General features: G+C 37.9%; 1 protein-coding gene across 1 annotated transcript in view; it reads right to left on the reverse strand.

Annotated features, from left to right (window-relative positions):
- LOC149238718 (amino-terminal glutamine amidohydrolase) overlaps positions 1-21546 on the reverse strand; it is a 328784-nt gene that overhangs the window by 185535 nt on the left and 121703 nt on the right. Inside the window, exon 5 of the mRNA XM_089367029.1 lies at positions 12679-12803. Within this exon, the coding sequence (XP_089223155.1) occupies positions 12679-12803 (125 nt within the window). The remainder of the gene's footprint in view (positions 1-12678; positions 12804-21546) is intronic.

Raw genomic sequence — 21546 nt, forward strand, 5'->3', positions numbered from 1 at the left:
CTCATTATTCTCCTAGACTCCATTCTCCACAAGGGATTAGGGCCTATGCACTGGTCTACCAATAGGTGGTCACTCGAAGAACCATTTTTCTTCACCTTTCCCCTTCTCTTCTAGGTCTAACCAAGTTGGGTCACTGAGGGCATCACTTTCCCCACAAACTATCCATAGATAAAGTTTGATCTCCTAGCCTCTACTATGTTGGTGTGTCCTCAAGATCTCCTCCAAATTTGAAGAAATTTCGACAATGGGATTGTCAGATACCCCAAGCCCTAGCTCTGAGATCAAACTTTGCCCCAGTGATCCCTAAGCTAGTACCTCATAGGATCAATTTGACACCTTTAAGTGGAAATTCTTGTTTTGATCCTTCCCCCTTCTTTGTTTGGTTAAGATCATCATCGATTGCTAAAATCCCCCCCTTAACCTAAACTGGGTCCACTTGGTCCCGTGTGGTCCCACACCTTTGAAAAGTCAATTCTTTAAGAAACACTTGGGAAACCAAGTTCAATAAGGATTTTAGGGATTGGGAAACTCCTTTGCAAGACATATTCCTTAAACCTAGCCCTTAAATCCTCGCCTCCTTCTCCTAGAAAGCTTTGTACCTTGCTTGAAGAGAAAGCAAGCTCCATTCTTAACCTCCTTCTAGGAAAAGGATCATCAAGGTCACTTCACATCCTTCACAAGTGACTTTCAATATATCGGGTCTCCTCGCATCGGTGAAAGTCTGTAAAGAGTAGGGAGTCTTAGCTAAGGTGACAATGGGCTAAATCTCCATTGTTGCCCTTGGTCTAGCAGTTGTCCCTTTAGGAATCCCTTTTAGGCCCTTGCTAGTTTGAGTGGTAACAGAGCCCACACTCAGGAAGATGCATGACCTTCTTTTGGCGAGACATTTTGAGTTGTCCCATGAGCATCTACAACAGTTGGTGGGCCTTACTTGCAAGCGAATGTTTAGACTCGAGGCAGTATTGGGGAGCGCTTTAAAGCAGGATGATAGATCTCATTGCGTGGTATGGCTAGCGCAGAGAAGTTTCACACAAACCAGATTGGTTTGTGATGTATGGAGTCCATATATTGATTGCATGCAGGGACCTGAGACGTGGTACAAGTTGGTCCCAGCAGCTATCAGGACTATGCCATAGTCGTTCTAACTGTGGGATCCAGGGATTTCGTTAGTTGATTGGACACTTTGTTTTGTGATGAACGGGATCAGGACAAAGGATGACCCAGCTCACCCTTGGTTTGACATGCGAGGGAGCGTTGAGGCCTTTGTCGCACGGCAAGGCTAGCTTCCCTTGTTGCTGCTAGGGATCAGGGTGAGTGTTGGACGGGTAGGTTGTGACATCGTGGAGATGCCTGGGCCAAATTCCTTTGGGTCCTATAGATATTTTTCCATCAGGTCCCAAGAGAGGAGGATACAGCTTATGCATGATGGGAAAACCCTTAAGGATGAGTTGATTTCTACAAGGGATGATCATTTAGATCTTCCATTGGGATTTTGTGACTAGCTGATGGCATGGGGGACTTCATCAACATGGCAAGTTGGTTAGCAAGAGGATATCAGGGGAAGCACAAGAGACTTCATCCCCATGGGGATTAGGATGTATCTTCAGGAGTTTACTCTTGTAGTGCAAGAGGTGAACTACTTGGTAGGGCAGCTTCATGGGGAGTTAGACAAAGTACTACATTATCATGATTCTCTACTTATTGATAGTATGCAGAGGATCTCTGGTACCCATACCTGGCTAGACAGTGAGAGGATCAAGGGGTACTTTACAGTGATCAGGATGGTTTGGGATCTAGGCATCAAGGGATTCCTTCATGACCAAACAATGCAGAAATCGAGGATGACTCAGTGGCACATTTGGGACCCCAGTATCACTAGTGGTGATAGTGGTGATCAGCAGTCAGAGGAGGCTCTTATTCAGGCATTACTTGAGGACAAGCAATTTCTGGTGAGGAGGATTGTAATATCCCCAATTTTGATTTTCCGCATTAGAAGACGTTTTTGGAAGAGGAGGCAATTTCGGCATTGGGACTTACGAGGAAAAAGGGAATTGCAACTCTAGTGGAATGTGGGGCCCACAAGAGAGAAATTTGGCCAAGAAGGGAACTCGCACTCTTGGAGGAGAGAGAGAGAGGAGGCGGTGTGAATTAGGAGAGAGAAAGAGTGGGGGCCACCAAGGTAGAAAAGGGGGCCAACAATTATAAATAAGGAGAAGAGGCCTCATTTGTATCTTTTGTAAACTTTACTTTTGAACACAATTTCTCTTGAGTTGTTTAGCCAAGACAACCAGTGTTGTTTAGCACAAGGGATTCCCAAGCGAGAATTCCACCTCTACCTTCAGTGACTTCGAGTGTCGCCCTAGGAAAGTAAGAGGGAGTTCGTTCTAGGTGTTTAAGGAGCTAATTTTCAGATCATTCATCAGCTTGGGCATGTTTTCTCCAGGGCGCAGAAAGGGAATTCGTGGGTTGAGATGAGCTAGCAGGAATTGGAGATTGGGCAGGAGATTTTGTAGGAATTTATCCATTAGAATGGCAAGTCTCCTCTTGGTATTTGTATGGTTGAGAGTATTGTATTTTGAAGGGCTGAATTGTCTAAAATCTAGTCACTGGACATCCACAACACAGCTATAGAGAACAGGGAAATTTTGTGGGAGTTGGGCAAGGAGAGGAAAAGTAGATTGGAGGAGTGATTGCAGGGATTGGAGGAGGTTTCCTAGGAATTGATTTGGCTTCCTACAACAAGATCCTTTCTACAAATCATTTTTCCATCCTATTGGAGCCACAGGGACTTTATGGGGGTCACCGAGGCATGTTGGATTTAGCCCAAACCCTTTCTGGGTTTTTGTGGGTTTGGTGATAGGACCCCAATGTTAATTTATTATTTCGCAGAATTCTCTAGGCAATATTTTTGGCCGAAATCAGTGTTCCAGTCAACAGTTAGTAGGAGAAATCACTAGAGAAGGGCACAGTTCACTTCAAGACCATTTCCACCACTTGGGTCCATGAGATATTTACGAGTTTTGTTGGAGCTGGTGTGGAGAGCCTACATTTATTTTTACAGAATTTTTGTGGTAGATTTGAGGGCCGAAATTTCAGTGCACCTACAGCAGCAGTGGCAGTAATTTTTTGGGTCAGCGCAGAGGCTTTTTGTTGGAGTCACTATATCACGTGGGCATCACAATTCCAACCTAGGTTATTTCCATAGCTTGTAGTAGCAAGCCCAGGTTCCTCTTATCTCAATTATTGTACTCATTTATCAAAATTAATATGACTCAGAGTTTTGTCCATATTTTCATGTTCAAATGTCTATGGTTGTGCATTTCTGAATTTAGTAGTTGTAGCTAGTTCATTGTTCCTATTGTTAATGGTATTTTTCCATTTGGAATATTACAGTCAACAAGAATCACTTTCCACACAATTCCTCAATTAGGCATAACGTTTGTCTTCACATCTCGACAGAACAAGCCCACAGTGATATGGCCCATAACAATGTTATCAGAACCAGACCGATCATCAAAACAGTTGACCTCAAAACTAGGAACTAGACTAGAACTGGAAAAAAACCACCAAAAAAGATAGTCAACCAAAATTTACATAAATATACAATTTTTGAAAGAAAAGCATATATATTCATCTGCATCCATATGAATCCAATCCATTAAATATAATATGCAAGTTTCTCATATATGTAGCAAGGGTGAATATAATCAAAATAGTGTCAAATGCAATCCATCATTGAATCAAAATACATGAATAAAGAGGCTCTAGATTACCTCTAGAGTCCAAAAAATCATGTTATAGCAAATACCAATAAGGAACTGCACAGATGACAAAGTGGGTTATCAAAGTTGGCTAGGTCATTACAAGAAACATGCCCAAGGCAGTGATCAAATCTGACCAATTCAACATAGGCCCTTACCTTACAGGAAAGAATAGGTGATCAACTAGTGCATTATACATAGTTTCAGGATCCATCTTGGATAAACATTGATCATCAATGTACTTGTATAAATGTTGTATCATAGCCCATTTGTAAACCACCTTAGCATCTTGAAGTTTCAATCTTTTAATCATGGAATAGTGTGACTAACTAGCCTCACATCTGTCTCATTACACAGGACTAGCCATACAGATTGTGTTATGCAACCAGCTCACAAATAGATAGATCAATGACTTAAAAATTATCCTCTTCGAGGGGGAAACCTCCTTTACATTACATAAATGAACAATTCTTGGATGATTCAAATGACAAAACCTCCTTTCTATATATAGGAATCTATGGGATCACAATATAATCAGATCCTACGTAACGATAATAGTGTAAGGGCACAACAATAACATTAGTGGGCTTCTACGGGGCACAATAATAACAATATGGGGACTATATGGGCACAACAATAACAATAAGGGGGCTACACTAACAATAACAATAAGGGAATATACTAGTATTATAGGGACCTAACATGCCCTTATCCTTCAAAAAAGTGTTGTCCTTAACACTTGAGTAGTTTTGGATGCTTCTGTATAAAATTCTCATCCTCCCATGTGGAATCTTCAGTGGGTAAGTTCTTCCACTTAATGAAATACTCTGAAATTGATCGATTTCGTAACTGTTGAGTTCTTGTTTCTGTCACTGCTTTAGGTTCCAATATGATTTTTCCTTCCTCGTAAAGTTCTGGCAATATTGTTTGAATTGGGAGGTTCTCACCTATAACCTTCTTTAAGCATAAAACACGGAAAATTGGATGCACTTAGGAAGATGCTGGAAGCTCCAATTTGTATGCCATAGTACCAATTTTTTGCAACACCTTGTAAGGACCATAGTAATTTGGTGATAATTTATAATCTTTCTTAGTTTGCTTGAGGGACATTTGTTTGTATGGTTGTAGCCGTAAAAATACCCAATCGCCTACATCAAAACTTCTTTCGTTGCGATGTTGATCTGCATGTTGTTTCATTCGATTTTGTGCCAAAGTGAGGTTATCCTCTAAGAGTTGGAGAACTTGTTGTTGATGCTCGATGTGATATTCCATTTCTTGAACCTTAGAATTTTCTCTTAAAGATGATGTGTTGAACGGTGGATGATATCCATAAAGTGCCATGAATGGGGTCATTTTTGCTGCAGTATGGAAGAAAGTGTTATACCACCATTCAAACAGAGGTAACCACAACCCATTGTGTTTGCTTATCAGATACAAAGCAATGAAGATATCCTTCCAACATTTGTTCACTATCTTCCCATCATATTGACGATGATAAGATGAGCCATGAGCGAATTGAGTACCCAGGCAAGAAAATAATTCCGTCCAAAAATTTCCAATGAAAATGGGATCTTTGTTGCTTACAAAAATCTTTGGGTTTCTGTGTATCTTTTGAATTGTTTCCATAAATGCAGTAGCAACTGTACATGCTTTAAATGGATAAGATAATGCAAAAAGTGTGCATACTTGGTAAGTCTATCAACTCCCACCACGATGACACTCTTTCCTTCAGACTTCGGTAAACCTATGATAAAATCTATTGAAACCTCCTCCCAATGTTGACTTGGAATGGATAAAGGTTGTAATAGACCTGAGGTCTTAATTGTCTCAAATTTATTTTGTTGGCAAACCAAATATTCAACCACAAACTTTTGAATATCATATTTAAGGCCATCCCAAAAAAATTCCTTCTTGACCCTGTTGTAAGTTTTTAAAAATCTTAGAGTGCCCTCCTAAGGGAGAGGTGTGCAATTCCAAAAGAATTTTTTGTTTGAGTTGGGAATTCTTACAAAGATATAAGCAATCTTGTACCATAATGAATCATTTTTCTAGTTGAATGTATTAGATGTACTAGGATCTTGCTGCAACTTTTGAATGAATGTCCACACTTCTTTGTCATTCTACCATTCATCCCTTGGTTCGGTTATCCAATCTGGTTGGATAATAGAAATGGCACAAAGCAATGCTTCCACATCCTCATCCTTTCTTGAAAGTGCATTTGCAACAACATTTTGCTTCCCTTTTTTGTAGATGATTTCAAAGTCATAACCCGACTTTCTTGTGACCCATTTTTGTTGCTCTTCTGAAGATAATCTTTGTTCCAAAAAGTATTTAAGACTATCATGATTTGTTTTTACCTTGAAGTGTCTTCCCATTAGGTAAGTTCACCATTGCTTTAGTGCCTGTAGTATTGCCAACATTCCCTTCTCATAAATAGGTTTGTGTAAATACTTTCTTTTGATTGGACAACTTTCAAAAGCAATGGGTCTTCCTTCTTACATTAAAATGGCACCAATTCCATTTCTTGAAGCATCACATTCCACAATAAAAAAAATTGTGAAGTCTAGCATAGCTAAGACTGGTGCTTGGCACATCGCCTCTTTAAAATATTCAAAGGCCTTAGTTGCTTCTGGAGTCCAAGAAAATGCATCTTTCTTCAGTAATGTTGTTAAAGGTGCTGCTATTCTCCCATAATTCTTAACAAATTTACAATAATACCCTGTCAACCCGAGAAATCCTAGCAAATGCTTTATGGTTGTGGGGATTTTCCATTCCTTAATGGATTTAATTTTGTTATGGTCTACCTTAACACCCTCATGAAATACAATATGACCCAAATATTCCACCTCCTGTACTCCAAAGAAACATTTGGAGGTTTTTGCATATAATTGTTTCTCCTCTAATAGTTTGAGCACCCTATAAAGATTTTGGACATGATCCTTCCAAGACTTGTTGTAGATTAGTTTATCATCAAAAAATAATAACACAAATTTTCCAAAAAAGGGTTTGAAAGTGGAATTCATCAAACCTTGAAATGTAGAAGGTGCATTGGTAAGGCCAAAAGGCATGACCAAAAATTCATAATGACCCTCATGAGTTCTAAATGTTGTTCTCGAAATGTCTTTAGTCTTCATCAAACCTTGAAATGTAGAAGGTGCATTGGTAAGGCCAAAAGGCATGACCAAAAATTCATAATGACCCTCGTAAGTTCTAAATGTTGTTCTCATAATGTCTTCAGTCTTCATCCTAATTTGATGATATCTTGAACGAAGATCCAACTTGATGAAGTAAATTGCTCCATGTAATTCATCCAATAATTCATCAATGACAGGAATGGGAAATTTATCTTTAATAGTGAGCTTGTTGAGCTCCCTATAATTCGGACACATACGCCATGATCCATCCTTCTTGTGCACCAATACTACTAGAGCTAAAAAATAACTTTGACTAGGTTGAATTATACTGGCTTCTAGCATTTCTGCAACCATACGTTCAATTTCACTCTTTTGGGAATAGGGATATCTGTAAGGCATGATGTTTGGAGGAACACTTCCTAGAATCATATGAATAACATGATCATGATCACGAATAGGTGGAGGCCTTTGGGAGTCTCAAATAGCTTGGAATGATTTTCCAAGAATTTTTGGAGATCTGGATAAATAGATGATTTCGATGTTTGAACATCTAGTGAGCATAATTGTGCATTTACAGCCCGTTGTTCTTTCTTTAGAAGTTGTAGAGCTAATTATCTTTCTTGGTTTCCTTGCAATACCCCTTAATTCAACTTCCTTTCCTTCTCAAAAAAAATTCAAGAAAAGTTCTTGAAAATTAAAAGCTATCATACCCAAAGATTGTAACCATTGGACTCTTAAATACTAATATAACATCAACACTACCCATTGGAATAGAAAGCATTGGACTATTCAATACATATTCCCCCCATGGTTAGCTTGATATTATGGCACTTTCCAGAGCAATTTATAGTTTCTCCATTTGCAACCATCACTTGACACTCTGGCGTTGGGTACAAGAAGCAATTCAATTCCTTGGCTATCTTACAATGGATAAAAATATGGATACTACCCGAATCAATCAGCACTATTACCTTTTTCTTCTTGATATGTCCTATCTTGAGAGTTTGAAGAGTGGTAGTTCCTGCCAATGCATTAAAAGATATGGTCAAACTAATTTCTTCTTTTTCTAGGGTTGGTTCCTGGTGTATATCCTCTTCTTTTGAAGTTTCTTGTTCATTGTCTTCTTCCTCTTCACAATCTATGTAAAAAAATTTCTTCTCAGCACACTTATGACCTTTAGTGTATTTTCTATCACAACTGTAGCAAAGCCCTTTTGCTTTTTTTTCTTCCAATTGATGTGGTGTCAACCTTGTAGGTTGTGGAAGGCTAGGAGCAACAACACTTCCATCTTTATAGTTGTGAGTGGTAGGCTTCCTTGTTGCCATAATTTTGCTTTCAATTTTTCTTGCCAACCTGAATGCCTTCTCCAATGAATCAAGTTTCCAAAGGCGAACCTCATGTTGGATGTTATCCTTTAAAGTCCCTATGAAAACATCAATCATATGCTCCTCTAGAATATGATTTACCCTTATATTCAATTTTTGGAATTCTTCAATGTGCTCTGCCATTGAACCCTTTTGTTTGAGATTTATCAATTGGCTAAAGAACATGTTGCTCTTTGTATTCTCATCATGTGCTATCATTTCCTCCGTAAAAATTGACCAAGTGACAAGTGGTTTATGAGAACAAAGTCATCGATACCATACAAATTGATTGGGTTCTAAATATAAAGTTTCAATGCGTACTTTTTTTTTGTGTTGCACATTATGGAGATCAAAATATTGCTCCATCTATAGTATCCATGTTACCGGTCCTTGCCATCAAACTTCCTCATATCAATCTTGGAATATGGTAGATTTTCAATCCAATGTTAGAGTCTATGAAATCATGATTAACATTTCTTTTGTTCTCATCATGTGTTTCATCTAGTACCTTTTCGCCATTAGGGAGAATTTCTTGTAGCAACTTTGTCAAACCTTCCATGTTCGATTTTAAACCATTCTTCAAATTTTCCATGTTGCCTTTCATTTTTGCTTCTATACCATCCATATTAGCTTTCATGTCATCCTTCAAACCTTCCATGTCTGATTTTAAACTATTCTTCAAACGATCCATGTTAGCTTCCATTTCATTTTTTGTTACTCTTTGTGAGAGCGAAATTTGTAGCACTTGATCTCGCAATTTTGATATATCATGTTGCATTTCTTCCTCTTCTTTATGTGTCATAGAAAAACTTTCTGGTTTCTTACTATGTGTGTCCATTTTTTTGTTTCGAGACATTTTGAAATCAAACAATGATATGTATGTTTCACTATGCCCTTTGAATCACTTCAAACTGATTTTTCAAACAAAAGTTATGCAAAATTCAAAAAATACACGCACTTTTCTTGCTTTCTAGGAGCTAGATATTTCTGTTGTTGTATCTCTGTAATTGCGAATCTTAAAGATCTGAAATGATGTCCTGTAGTAGCGCTCTGAGACTTATTTCCAACCCAACAAGTCAGACCTAGGTTGGATTCTTCAAGAAAGTGTTATGCCCAATCTCCCATGATAACCTTATTATAGACTGGTTCAGTAGAGAGAACTTGTACGGAGTGCCATGTGTCACTATTTTGACCTTTGGCCCTAAAAATAATATCAAAAAAACTACAGCCCATCCTCTTTGTGTCACTTTTTACAAAATTCAAATCTGATACTCAGAGAGAAAGTTATGATGATTTTCCCTAGGTCCCCTGTTTGAGATGGAATTCTAGAGCCTGCAAAAACCCTAACTTCCTCGGATCATATCTCCGAAAATATAGCGAGAAAATATATGAAATTTGCACATGAAGTTCCCCAAGATTTTGACTCCACATGGTTGCAATTCAGCTTCTAAAACTTCGTAGAAAAAAAGTTGCAGCCACGATGTTCTGTTTGAAGCAGCAAAACCCTAGAATCCAAAGCTCTGATACCAAATGTTTTGCAACCAGCTCACAAATAGATAGATCAATGACTTAAAAATTATCCCCTTCGAGAGGGAAACCTCCTTTACATTACATAAATGAACAATTCTTGGATGATTCAAATGACAAAACTTCATTTCTATATATAGGAATCTAAGAGGTCACAATATAATCAGAGCCTACATAACAATAATAATGTTAGGGCACAATAATAACAATAGTGGGCTTCTATGGAGCACATTAATAACAATATGGGTACTACATGGGCACAACAATAACAATAAGGGAGCTACACTAACAATAACAATAAGGGGATACACTAGTATTATAGGGATCTAACATGTATATTCATCTGCATCCATATGAATACAAGCCATTACATATAAATATGCAAGTTTCTCATATATGTAGCAAGGGTGAATATAATCAAAATATTGTAAGTGCAATCCTCATTGAATCAAAATACATGAATCAAGAGTCTCTAGATGGCCTCTAAAGTCCAAAAAATCATGCTATAACAAATACCAATAAGGAACTACACAGATGACAAAGTGGGTTATCAAAGTTGGCTAGGTCATTACAAGAACCATGCCCAAGGCAGTGATCAAATCTGAGAAATTCAGCACAGGCCCTTACCTTACAGGAATTGGTGATCAACTTGTGCATTATACATAGTTTCAGAATCCATCTTGGATAAACACTGATCATCAATGTACTTGTATAAATGCTGTATCATAGTCCATTTGTAAACCACCTTAGCATCTTGAAGTTTTTATCTTTTAATCATGGAATAGTGTGACTAACTGGCCTCACATCTGTCTCATAACACAGGACAGGCCATACAGAGTTATTTCATAATTTCATAGTTTCATCACTCAATTTTGTAGATACTTTATATGTAATAAATCTGTACAATCTGGAGTTTTATATTTGATGTCTAACGTCTCTTGTGTTAGTGGGATCATAGTTGCAGGAATCGCCCCCCCCCCCCGGATCCTAAGCCGGAATCGCGTCCCGTACGGAAGCGTTCCGGAACCTCCAGGCGAAGCGCGATTCCGGTTTTTCTGAAGCGCGATTCCTAATTTTTGAAACGATTCCTGGAAATTGGGTTCGGAAGTCCACTGAACTTTCTCTTAATAATAATCACAGGCCGATTGTATTGGATAATACAGTCGCATGGCTGAATCCCACAAATCCTCAGCCCACAGAAACGTCTTCCGCCCACTGTAATACAAGGGTGGAAATTTATCAAAACGCCAGTGAGTCTGCACGATGTCTGCATGTCTGCTGCTGTAGAGACCAATTCATTCTTTCAGGAAAATTGATGGATTATTATTGATAATATGAATAATAATCCGTGTTTAATATCAATCCAATTGTAGATCGACAGTGGTAGCCATAATATATGTTGTCGCGTGAAAAAAGCAGAAAAATTTCTCGTGATAGACCCCTCCCAGTTTCCGCCGTTCGGCGCCTGCGTTCACAATTGGTATATTGATAACTGAAAACTAATTTATGAATCTCCATTTAATTTAATTGAGTTGAATATAGTTGGTTCCAAATATCTATCATAATTGATTCGAAACCTTAAAAAAAAATATGTAATTAATCCAAAAAAACAATCTTAAAAAAGGAATTCTATAGCTTAGGTAAACATTTGTCATTAATTGTCATTAAGCTGCCCGAATTCTCTCACATGATTCCGATAGTCCATGGCCACGTGCATTCAGCGTATCAAATAATTTTGATGTTGGTAACATTCATGCTCTACCTACCTGCCTATCATGGAAAGATTAGAGTCAAAATAATAACGGTCGCCATGAAAATGTCCTTCAATCTTTGAGCAACCTATCATGCATTTCCAGCTTGCAATATTTATTACGAAATTCATGATAAGTTCATCGTACTTAGCTAAGTTCATGATATGTTTTATAATATGCTTAAATGTTTTATGTTTTATAATATGCTTAAAAATTTGATGTATGTTTGTAATAGCTAGAATATAGATGATTGTTGTACATACTAGTAACTACAATGGAATCATGGATGCCATATCTATCTTGATTTATGCAAAAATATGCATGTTTTCATGTCTTCTACAATTAATTTGGTATTTGGGATGTTTGTTTTGAGTATAAATGCAAAAAAATATAAAAAAATATATATATATAGCAGACGCTTCCGCGGACGCTTCGCTTCCTAGATTTTTGGAAAATGACGCTTCCGCACTCCCGCTTCCGCTTCGCTCCCGCTTCGTGCAACATTGAGTGGGATGCTTTGCATTTATGGTTTCTGGCTTTATGTTCAATACCTCACACATAAAAAACACTTCCCTAATGCTCACACTTAATATCTTAAGTTCTGTAACAGAGCAATTATATGTTGTTTTGTTCTAGTTTATCGCCATCTGCAAGCTGTGCATGCAAACTCCGTGGTTTATTATTATTATGCACAATACTCTGATGGTTAATCTGTTTGTTAGTTTACTACACAATATCCTCCAACTTGCAAGGTTAATATACTGCTTCCACAGTTCACAACCATATCCATTACTTTTCTTCTACACTACAATGTGCACACCTTTAGCATAGTTCCTCGCTGAGAAACAGCTAGTGGAATCATATTTTGAGTAACTATTAGCGTAATTGTCCATGGTGCTTTGTGTTATGCCCTTCTGTAATCTTGGGAGGTTGCACTTCTTCAAGGACCATGATCCCCCTGAAGCCAGATCAATCTTGTAGCATTTTCTTGATGGTGTACAAGATGCCTCACTTTAAAATTAAAATAGTATATACTTAATGGCAATGAAATGCACTAAAAAAAGACAGGGATGAAATAAATAGTTTAAAGAAATCTAAAAGTGCATCTGTGGAAAGAGAAAATATTCAGTTCAAATTTTACCTTCTGCAATAATGCAGTTGTGTGGAGGAGGAGGTGCAATCCATTTCCCTTCTGCATTTCTCATGTGCCTTCTATCAGATGCAAAATAGTGAAGGAAAATAGGAGCATGTATTAAACGGAAAAGCCTGCAAATTAACATGAAAGATTATTTTTTAAAATGCATCATAAAAAGATTTCAAAGTAGAGGTCTCATCTATCAAGTTATTCATTTAACCAGTTAGACGAACAAACATATAACTATCTTAAAACAAAAAAGAATATGTGACAAAACAATCCCAAAAAGATGAGTAGAGCTCTCAAAACTGAGCAGGCAATCAAACAAGACCATAGAGAGCCATGCTTTGTACTTACAATTGACTAACTCCCATGTGTACTCAATTTCCAAGCTGCCAATATTAAAACATCCTAAATATCTTGTTCAGTGATCCCATATAGAAGCATGGTTGTGTATACTAAATGTACGAGTCACAACCTGCCACTTGAAGAAACCATTCTCAACAAGCACTCACTAGCTTAAAATAATGTGTAACTAAAAATGTGTAGACAGAATTGTTAGTCCTAAGAGGAAAGGGCTGGTGTGGCAATGATGGCAGCCATTATTGGCCATGGGAATGAGAAGGGGCCTGTGTTATTGGCAACAGACAACCAACCAATATCATACCACATATAAGAACTTGACACCCTGTTAAGGACTTACAATCAATATAAATGCTTGTCCAGGGTTTACAGGTAGCACAAACAAGCGAAGGATTTGAAGGAAATTCTCATCCCTTACAAGGACTTAGACAATCCATCTCTACTAAGCTCAAAATATAGAGATGATAAATATCTCCAGTGAAGAGCATTACCCACTTAATCTTCACGGTCCCTGTAGCAGGCCTGAGTAAGGCAATTATGGCTAGGGTTTCACGTTTACTATGACTTATATATGCACAATAATATTATAAGCACTATATAATAAAATTCATGTGTACCCTATAGAACATATAAAGAAATTGCCATACAAGTGCAAGATACAATCCCCAAGATTGTACAAAGCAAGGTTACTATGGAGCAGGAGTGACATTTTCAGAAGCTCCTAGTTTGGGAGCGAATTGGGGAGCGAATTTTTATATAATAAATATTTGTTTATATTTTGATGCATATATGTCAACAAAAGCATGTAGAATGATGAATTAGATATAAAAAGCATACAAACATAGACTGAACCATACAACATCAATCATCTAGAAGTTATAATCTTCATCAACCACGTCCACAAGTTAGTAACATACAACATATTGAGTCTCATGATTCATCAATCTTAAAGTTTCAAGCTTTCAAAATTCAATATATAACATTTATTATCATTGATCACCAAAGTTGTACTTGTAAGCTAAGTGTAACCATTACAACAAAGAATATCTAACATGAAATGAAATGTTATAAAATGAAATGAAATGAAACAACTTTCAATTTTCACAAAGCATTATATTCATAGTTCATTACCAATGAGTTATAATTGCCAACTTCAAAATTGTCATATATTGTTTACAAAAAATATCATAATAAATATGAAAGAGTCAACAGTTATAAAAACTATTAGAAACTAGATAAGACAAATCTATTATCTATTGCTAATGCTTGGGCCTCTTGCCGCAATAAAAATGTCTAGTTTTTTAGTCTTGTTGGAAAATCAAGGTCTTTGTCATTAATATCACCCTCTAAGCATTAATATCCAGAGGTATCTTTGTCATTAATATCACCCTCTAAGCATTAATATCCAGAGGTATCTTTGTCATTACCTCTGAATCTATATAGGGATCTTTGTCATTAATATCACCCTCTAAGCATTAACATAAGATAGAAAAAACATAGAATGTCAAGTCAAGTTTTTGTTTGAGTCATGGGTACATTTTTAGTAGAGTCATGATAGAGGAGTTCGACAACCAATGTCACTAACATCAAGGTACATAGAGGGATTGGTGTTCTTGATTAAATATGAGTTTCATACCTTAATACATGACAAAATCCAATGGAAACATCCTTGATTGGATTTTGAATGAGATCTAAAATTCTACTTTCTCCATATGAAATCCAATGAGTTCAGAACCACTCTCAAACATCCTGAGTCATTTCATGGTAACGTTAAAAATTCAAGTGAAAGGATGGAAATGAAGAGTAAGGAGAATGTCACTTTTACTTTAAGAATTTAACATTACCATGAATCACATATCAATACTAGGGCCATAGGCTTGATAATTACGCTGCCCCACTCAAAAATTATTTGTTTCATTGAAAAAAAATTGCATTTGGAATGTTACTACAAAAAAAAATTGCAAAAAAGACTAGGAAGCAAAAATTTCGCTCCAGAAATTCGCTTCGTGCAGGAGCGATTTCAAGTGCGCGCTCCCTTCGGGAGCAAGTTCGAGGGGGTGAGCCGCTCCCCCGCAACCCTGCTACAAAGGAACATTTAAAAAAAAACTATTATTTTCTTACTTTTGATGATTAAACCAGATTTGAAAATGAGAAATAAAATACAAGTGATTAAGAAGACATAAATGGGAACCATTAATGGTTATTTTGAATCCTTTCCCCATTCTTTCGAGCCAAGCAATTCCACAAGCATGAATTATTTTGAAATAACTCTGAAGCAAATCTATTCAAGGATAAAAAAAGGAAGGAATTTCCCTTTCTTCAAGAATCCAAATACACCCTATTGTCGCCTAAAGTGTACACCTAAGGTGCAATGCTCAGAGTAAGGGTTGTCACTCTGATCCCTACTCCGTTTAAGCTCTCTCCTAGGCAAGTTAAATGGGGTAGTCCCTAAAGGCGGATGGAAGGGGGAAACTTGTTGGAACCACAAGTCCTAGGAGACTAAGGGCAAGGAAACTTGAATTAGGAATAATTAGCAAGTGTGATTAGAAGATGAGCAATGTGTATGATAGATTCAATTTAAAACCAATATGGCAATAATAAGATTTAACAAATTAGAGACCAATGCCTTATAACAACGCTCAAGAGATAAAAAAGAAGCCACCATTGGGAAAAGAGATACGAATAAGAGAGAACGGAGATAGGCCGAAGGAGCTGCGAAAAAACCGCTGAGAGAATGGCAGAAGCCTCCTGGAACCGATTCGCAGCTGTGACCCTCGCCTCTGCGGCCAAGCGGCCTCGAAATGTATATGGTTTTTTTGATATCAGGTAGTTGCGACGGCTCTGGTCATCACCCCCAAGAAGCAACCCGATTTGATGATGGAAGCCGGCGCATGCCGAGGGGAACGGACCCTCTCGGACCTGCATATGTGTGTCATGTTCGAAATGAGCTATCAGTTAATGAATCAAGTGGAACAAATGCAGTAGACCCTGGTGATCTAGGAACGGGGCTTGGCAAATCGGTTGGGGGTGGCTTAGTTGTTTCAGCCTTCCCTATTGACCTTCGACAAACCGACCGTGTCATCTGCATATACCGGAAGGCAGCCGTTAAGAAGAACAACCAAGAGATCAGCCCAGATCTGCGTTTCCAGACCTATGCGGCGGTTGTGTGGCAGGAGGGAAATCTGAACGCAGACGAAGACAGAGCACGCAGATTTCAAGGCACTGTTACTGTGGTAAGGGCAATTTCGTTTTTTCCTTCCTTCATACCCAATCTTGCCCAAGATGCGTTTGCAGGGTCAATGCACAGAACTGGATCGGGCATCCCAACCACGGAAGGCAGTCAGTTGCTCAGATCTGCCATTGAACCACCAGATCAGATGCTCAGAAGAACAGGAAGCCTTAAAAAAACCCAGATCTGTGGGCATGCAACCGTCAGGCGGCAACCTCAGACGGGCACAAATCCCAGAGAAGCGGACTTCACACAGCTCCTCTTAAAAGCACCGGAAGGTAGAAGTTACTGCGTGAGATTATGGAGGGGCAGCAGCATCCTGGAACTACGGAACAGAATACAAATCCTTCTCGGCATCCCAGAACAAGGGCAAAATCTGATCTACAAGGGGCGCAGTCTACAGGACCACTACACCCTCCAGGAGTACAATATAACCACAGATTCAACAATCATCATAAACCTTCGTCTGCGAGGAGGATGCTCTGGATCCAGTTCAAAGAACACAGGCTCCTTCAAGGATGCGGTGAAAGGTAAAGGGGAAAACATACAACCCAAACCAGCACCAGCATCAGAGCTACCAGGTCCCTATATTGTGGAACAAAAACTAGAATCTCCAACGATCCAAGTAACTTTGCCAGAGGTAACTAATCTACACGCTGATCTAGCCACACATGCTATTATCTGTAGATTTAATGGGTTCTGGCCAAAATCTGATGCACTGCATCACTGGATCCTCACAACATGGTCACCTGACTGCGAAATTTACCTATGCTCAAAAGGTTTCTTCATAGTTAGTTTTAATACAGAAAAAGAACGTGACAACATCATCAATCAGGGGCCTTGGTTCTGGGGCAACGCTAGCCTCTTCACCATCCCCTGGTTTCCTGAATTTGACGCAAATACTATGAAAGTATCAACAGTGCCTGTTTGGGTGAGGCTTCATAACCTCCCTCTCCACTTCTGGCACTACAAAGTTCTATCAGCCATTGGAAATTCTTTGGGGAAATTCCTAAAAATAGATGGAGAAAGAGTTAACCAAGGAATTTTCACCTATGCTAGAATATGTGTAGAAGTGGATCTAAGTCAGGGGTTACCTGATCACATTACATTGAACTATAATAATACACAGAGAATACAACCGCTTGATTATGAAAATACAGCATTCAGGTGCCTTAGATGCATGCAAACAGGGCATCTTCAAAACGCCTGTCCACTGGCCAGGAAGGACCCCAAAGTGAATAAGAAACAACAAAAAAAGCCGAAAGGATGGCAGCACACTAATTGGAGGGAAAAAGAGGACATGCAGACAGAACCTACAGGGAACCAATCAGAAACTGACATACAAATGGAACAGAAATATACAGATGAAGAAAATGCCCCAAATACACAATTGGATCCTGACAATATGAGACAGCAACAAGAAATTCAGTTGGAGGTAAGCGGCACCAAAAGAACTCATGGATCTGAAGGATCAGAATCTGACAAGGAACAACTAATAAATACAACGGAAAATCAGCTTGCTATCTCTGCACCCACTTCCAACTCTGATGGGTGGCGAAGGGTGGAGAAGAAGAAAGGCAGGAAAGTATAAGCCAGCAGACATTTATTTTTTTTATTTTTTTATATTGTAATCTTGTTCGCTCGTGAATACAGGGCCAGTCATCTGCATATGCTTAAGCATCTACAAAATGTAATTTTTTCACATGAATAAAATTACGACTTTTTTCTACGGGAAAAAAACAACGCTCAATAAAGATTATATCACTTGCACAATGGGAAAGACTTCAATTTACAAGATAAATAGTGCTGCAAGAAAATGTTAGTACAATGAATCAAAAGATTATAAACAACTACAATATGAGTAATATCACTTGATGAGAAACTGGCAAGGAAATATGACTTGTACTTCAAGCAAAGGTTATCAATGATGATATGACATTCAAAGCATAAAGTGGACAAGTACAAGATAAAACTTGCAAATAGATGAACAAGCTCACAATTCTAGATACAATAACCCAATGATAGAAATGGAAAAAATGCAAGATGAATGCAAGACCTATCTAGGTGAAATGCAAAATCTTGGTTACTTTTAGTTAAATGCCTAATCTAGATGAAATCCTTCTCCTCAATTGTTTTGAAGCAAGTCTTGCACAAGGTTGTAGAGAGAACTGCTGGGGAAGGAGGCTAAGGTCTCATTACAATACCTCCCTAGGAGAACTGCAAGGTCACATGTTTTAACAGTTGAGCGATGGTCAAGCTTCGCAAATTGGATGAAGAAGGTGGTCATGTTTCTCTATCAACCAAGCTTATACTTGGAGGTAAGTTTTAACAATGCAATATTAATCTAGAATGATGATGCAAATGTCAATGTCAACAAAATGTGATTGCTTTAATGAGATGCAATTATGGCAAGGTGCTTCAATGTAGGAGATGTTAAGCCACTTATAATCAAGACTAAAAATATTTCACTATAAAACATAGGATTACCAAATTGCAATAACCACCAATGAAAGCACTTTAAGATTGCTCAACAAAACAATAACAATAGTGATAATAAGATCAGATGCTTTAGTTATTGTGTTTATTAGGATGTTCTTCACTCTAGCAATTAGAAACCGGTGAAATTAAATTATACAAGTGATAGATGAGATTGCTAACAGTGATAAATGAAAGATGCAGTTTAGAATCTAGATCTGAAATTATGCAGTGGTCTTCTAATCTAGCAAAAGAGCAACAAAGGGTCATTATCTAAATCAGAAAGAGGACAGAAAAGGCTCCTCCAAATACCTTGAGGAGATGACAAGCAATTATTATTATTATTACCAATGACTGCTCAAGTTATCAGATGCAAAAATGAATACACCAGCAGATAAGCAATATATCTCAGTGGAAAACGACTTACACCAGAATTTGAAAACCACACAGCCAAGCAGATTAGTCAAGAGAACCCATGACCAAGTAAGAGACAAGAGCTAGAAAATTTATTAAACTTTTGTGAATTATATGTGATTAACCTTAGTTATTTTCAAGCCCTTAATTTTCAGATTTTTATGTGATAATCTTCTAAATAATATTAGCTTCAGATCTGGAAGAGATTTGGTCTTCTTATGGGACTGCAGCTCTCCCTCAATCAATGATATACCAGGGCCAGACCTTAAGGGAAAATCCCTAGCCAAAAATCAATGCAAAACCCTTTAAATTATGGAGAAAAAGCCTGCAATCAACAGTATGTTAGTCTTTAAATAACAGACTCTAAAAAGGACCCTGCGGCTAGGCTAGATAAGGCTTCTAGGCCTAGTGGTTAGCCATGGAAAGAAACCTCCAATGATCAGATCTGAAATGTTGGTTGCAGACCATAACCAATGACCAAAAACCCTGCAGATAATGGAATTAGGTCTGCAACACAACGAGGGTTAGTTTATAAATCAAGTGCCTCAATTTTAAGCCCTACTGGGCCTGCGGTTAAGGCTAAAAGGCCTAAACAAGTCAGTGGCTAGCCCTCCAGTACTCTTCCAAGTGATCAGATCAGAAAAGAGTTAGTTTCTAGCCCAAAACGTTGATAAAACCCTCTCAAAAGATAGATTTAAGCCTGCAAAACTACACTAGCGGTTAACGTTAAATCATACAGCAACAAAAGAGACCCTAATAGGTCTGCAGCCCAGGAAGGGAAGTTTCAGCAGGCCTGCAGCTAGGAAAACAAGGCCTAATAGGCCTGCGGCTAAGCCTTTAAATGCTCAGACATCCTCACAGCTAGCCAAAGGACAAATAAAATTCCAAACTTGAGCCTAAAAATAAGTTTATGAACCTGCAAAAACAAACCAAAGTCGGATAGAAACCACTGCGAAATTTGTATGGTAAAACCCTTGAAAAAGCGCTAGATCATAAGCTTGAAGGCTAGCAGCTCCCTATAAAAACTTTTGTTTGAGAGTATGAGGTCACAAACATGCAGATCGAATCCTTTGGAAAGCCTAGAATGACATCAAACCCTTGTGGCCTTGACAGGAAAGCAAGATCTACTAATCGGCTGCCTTGATGGTAGAAAAAGCCCTCAAACCCTAGCCGCTAGGCAAGGAGAGGGATAGGACCTTCAAAATCGAATCTCCCTTCGGATCTTTGGGTCTAAACACCAACAGAGATATTAATAAGAAAAACCCTTACCTCTACACTTCGGATCTGCATCAAAACCATGTTAGAAATCCCAATGACTAAATACAAGAATTAGTACAAGGGTTGGAGAAAAATATTTACAAAATAATTTTAAAAAATTTACAATAATTTTAATGCTCTAATTAGCAGATCTATCAATTAAAACCCTTGAATAAATTTTAAAAGAATTTGGAGACAGTTTCAGATAATTTTAGATGGGGCACTAGCCAAGAAACCCTACAAAAGTTTTATTCGTTAGATAAATCTTTTAAGGAAAATTGAGTGGGTTCTTCCACTTCAATGCTCAAGAGTGGGATGGTTTAGCCGAAAACATCCCCACACTTGAAATCTATTTCAATCAAATGTTTCCTACACAATGTAAAGGAATTTCGTTAGATCCACATGAGATAAGAAAATACAATGGAAGGAAGTTCTAGTATTTTAACTGAAAACGACTAGCCACATCCAATCCTAAAGCATTCTTCAGATCCAATCACTAGTGCAAGACAGCTATACACTAACGATTCTATAAAAGCATATAGACATAACGAATATAAGCACAAGTAGAAATTAAAAGCTGAGTGAAACAATATTACCATATCCACAGAAGAAAAGCACCACAATAGTAACCCAAAGAGTTTCACTTTATTATCCAAAATAGAGAGCTTCAAGAGCCAGTAGCCAGAGTACAGAGATCAGAAGATCAAAGATGATACAATGAGGAGCATATGCTTCCTTCTATAGAAAATAGAGAGATCTAGATCCCCCTCCAAGTGGAAAATGGCTAGGTCCAAAGGTGTGTACAAATTTGACTTGATCCCAGAGAATAACAGCTAGTTGATGCTTGATCCATGCCAAAATTAAATCCTAGCCCTTGATCTAGAAGATGAAATTCGAATTTGTTGATGAAGGCTTTATTCCTAGTCCAAAAAATATTTTTTCCAACATCTTTTCCTTGAAAATTGCTCCTTGACTTAACCAACATGGTCCAAAGGCTTGATTTTTCTTAAAAAATCAATTTTTTCCTTGATAAAGGGCCTCAAAGATATTTCCTATTTTCTTTTCTTTAAATTTCCTCACTTAATTCAACCAACTGGACCCAAAAATTTGATTTTCCTTGAGAAATTATTTTTTTC

This window comes from Pinus tabuliformis, chromosome 8 (assembly GCF_031772625.1).
Source record: "Pinus tabuliformis cultivar Carrire ecotype Pingquan chromosome 8, CPIR1, whole genome shotgun sequence".
Taxonomy (NCBI): domain Eukaryota; kingdom Viridiplantae; phylum Streptophyta; class Pinopsida; order Pinales; family Pinaceae; genus Pinus; species Pinus tabuliformis.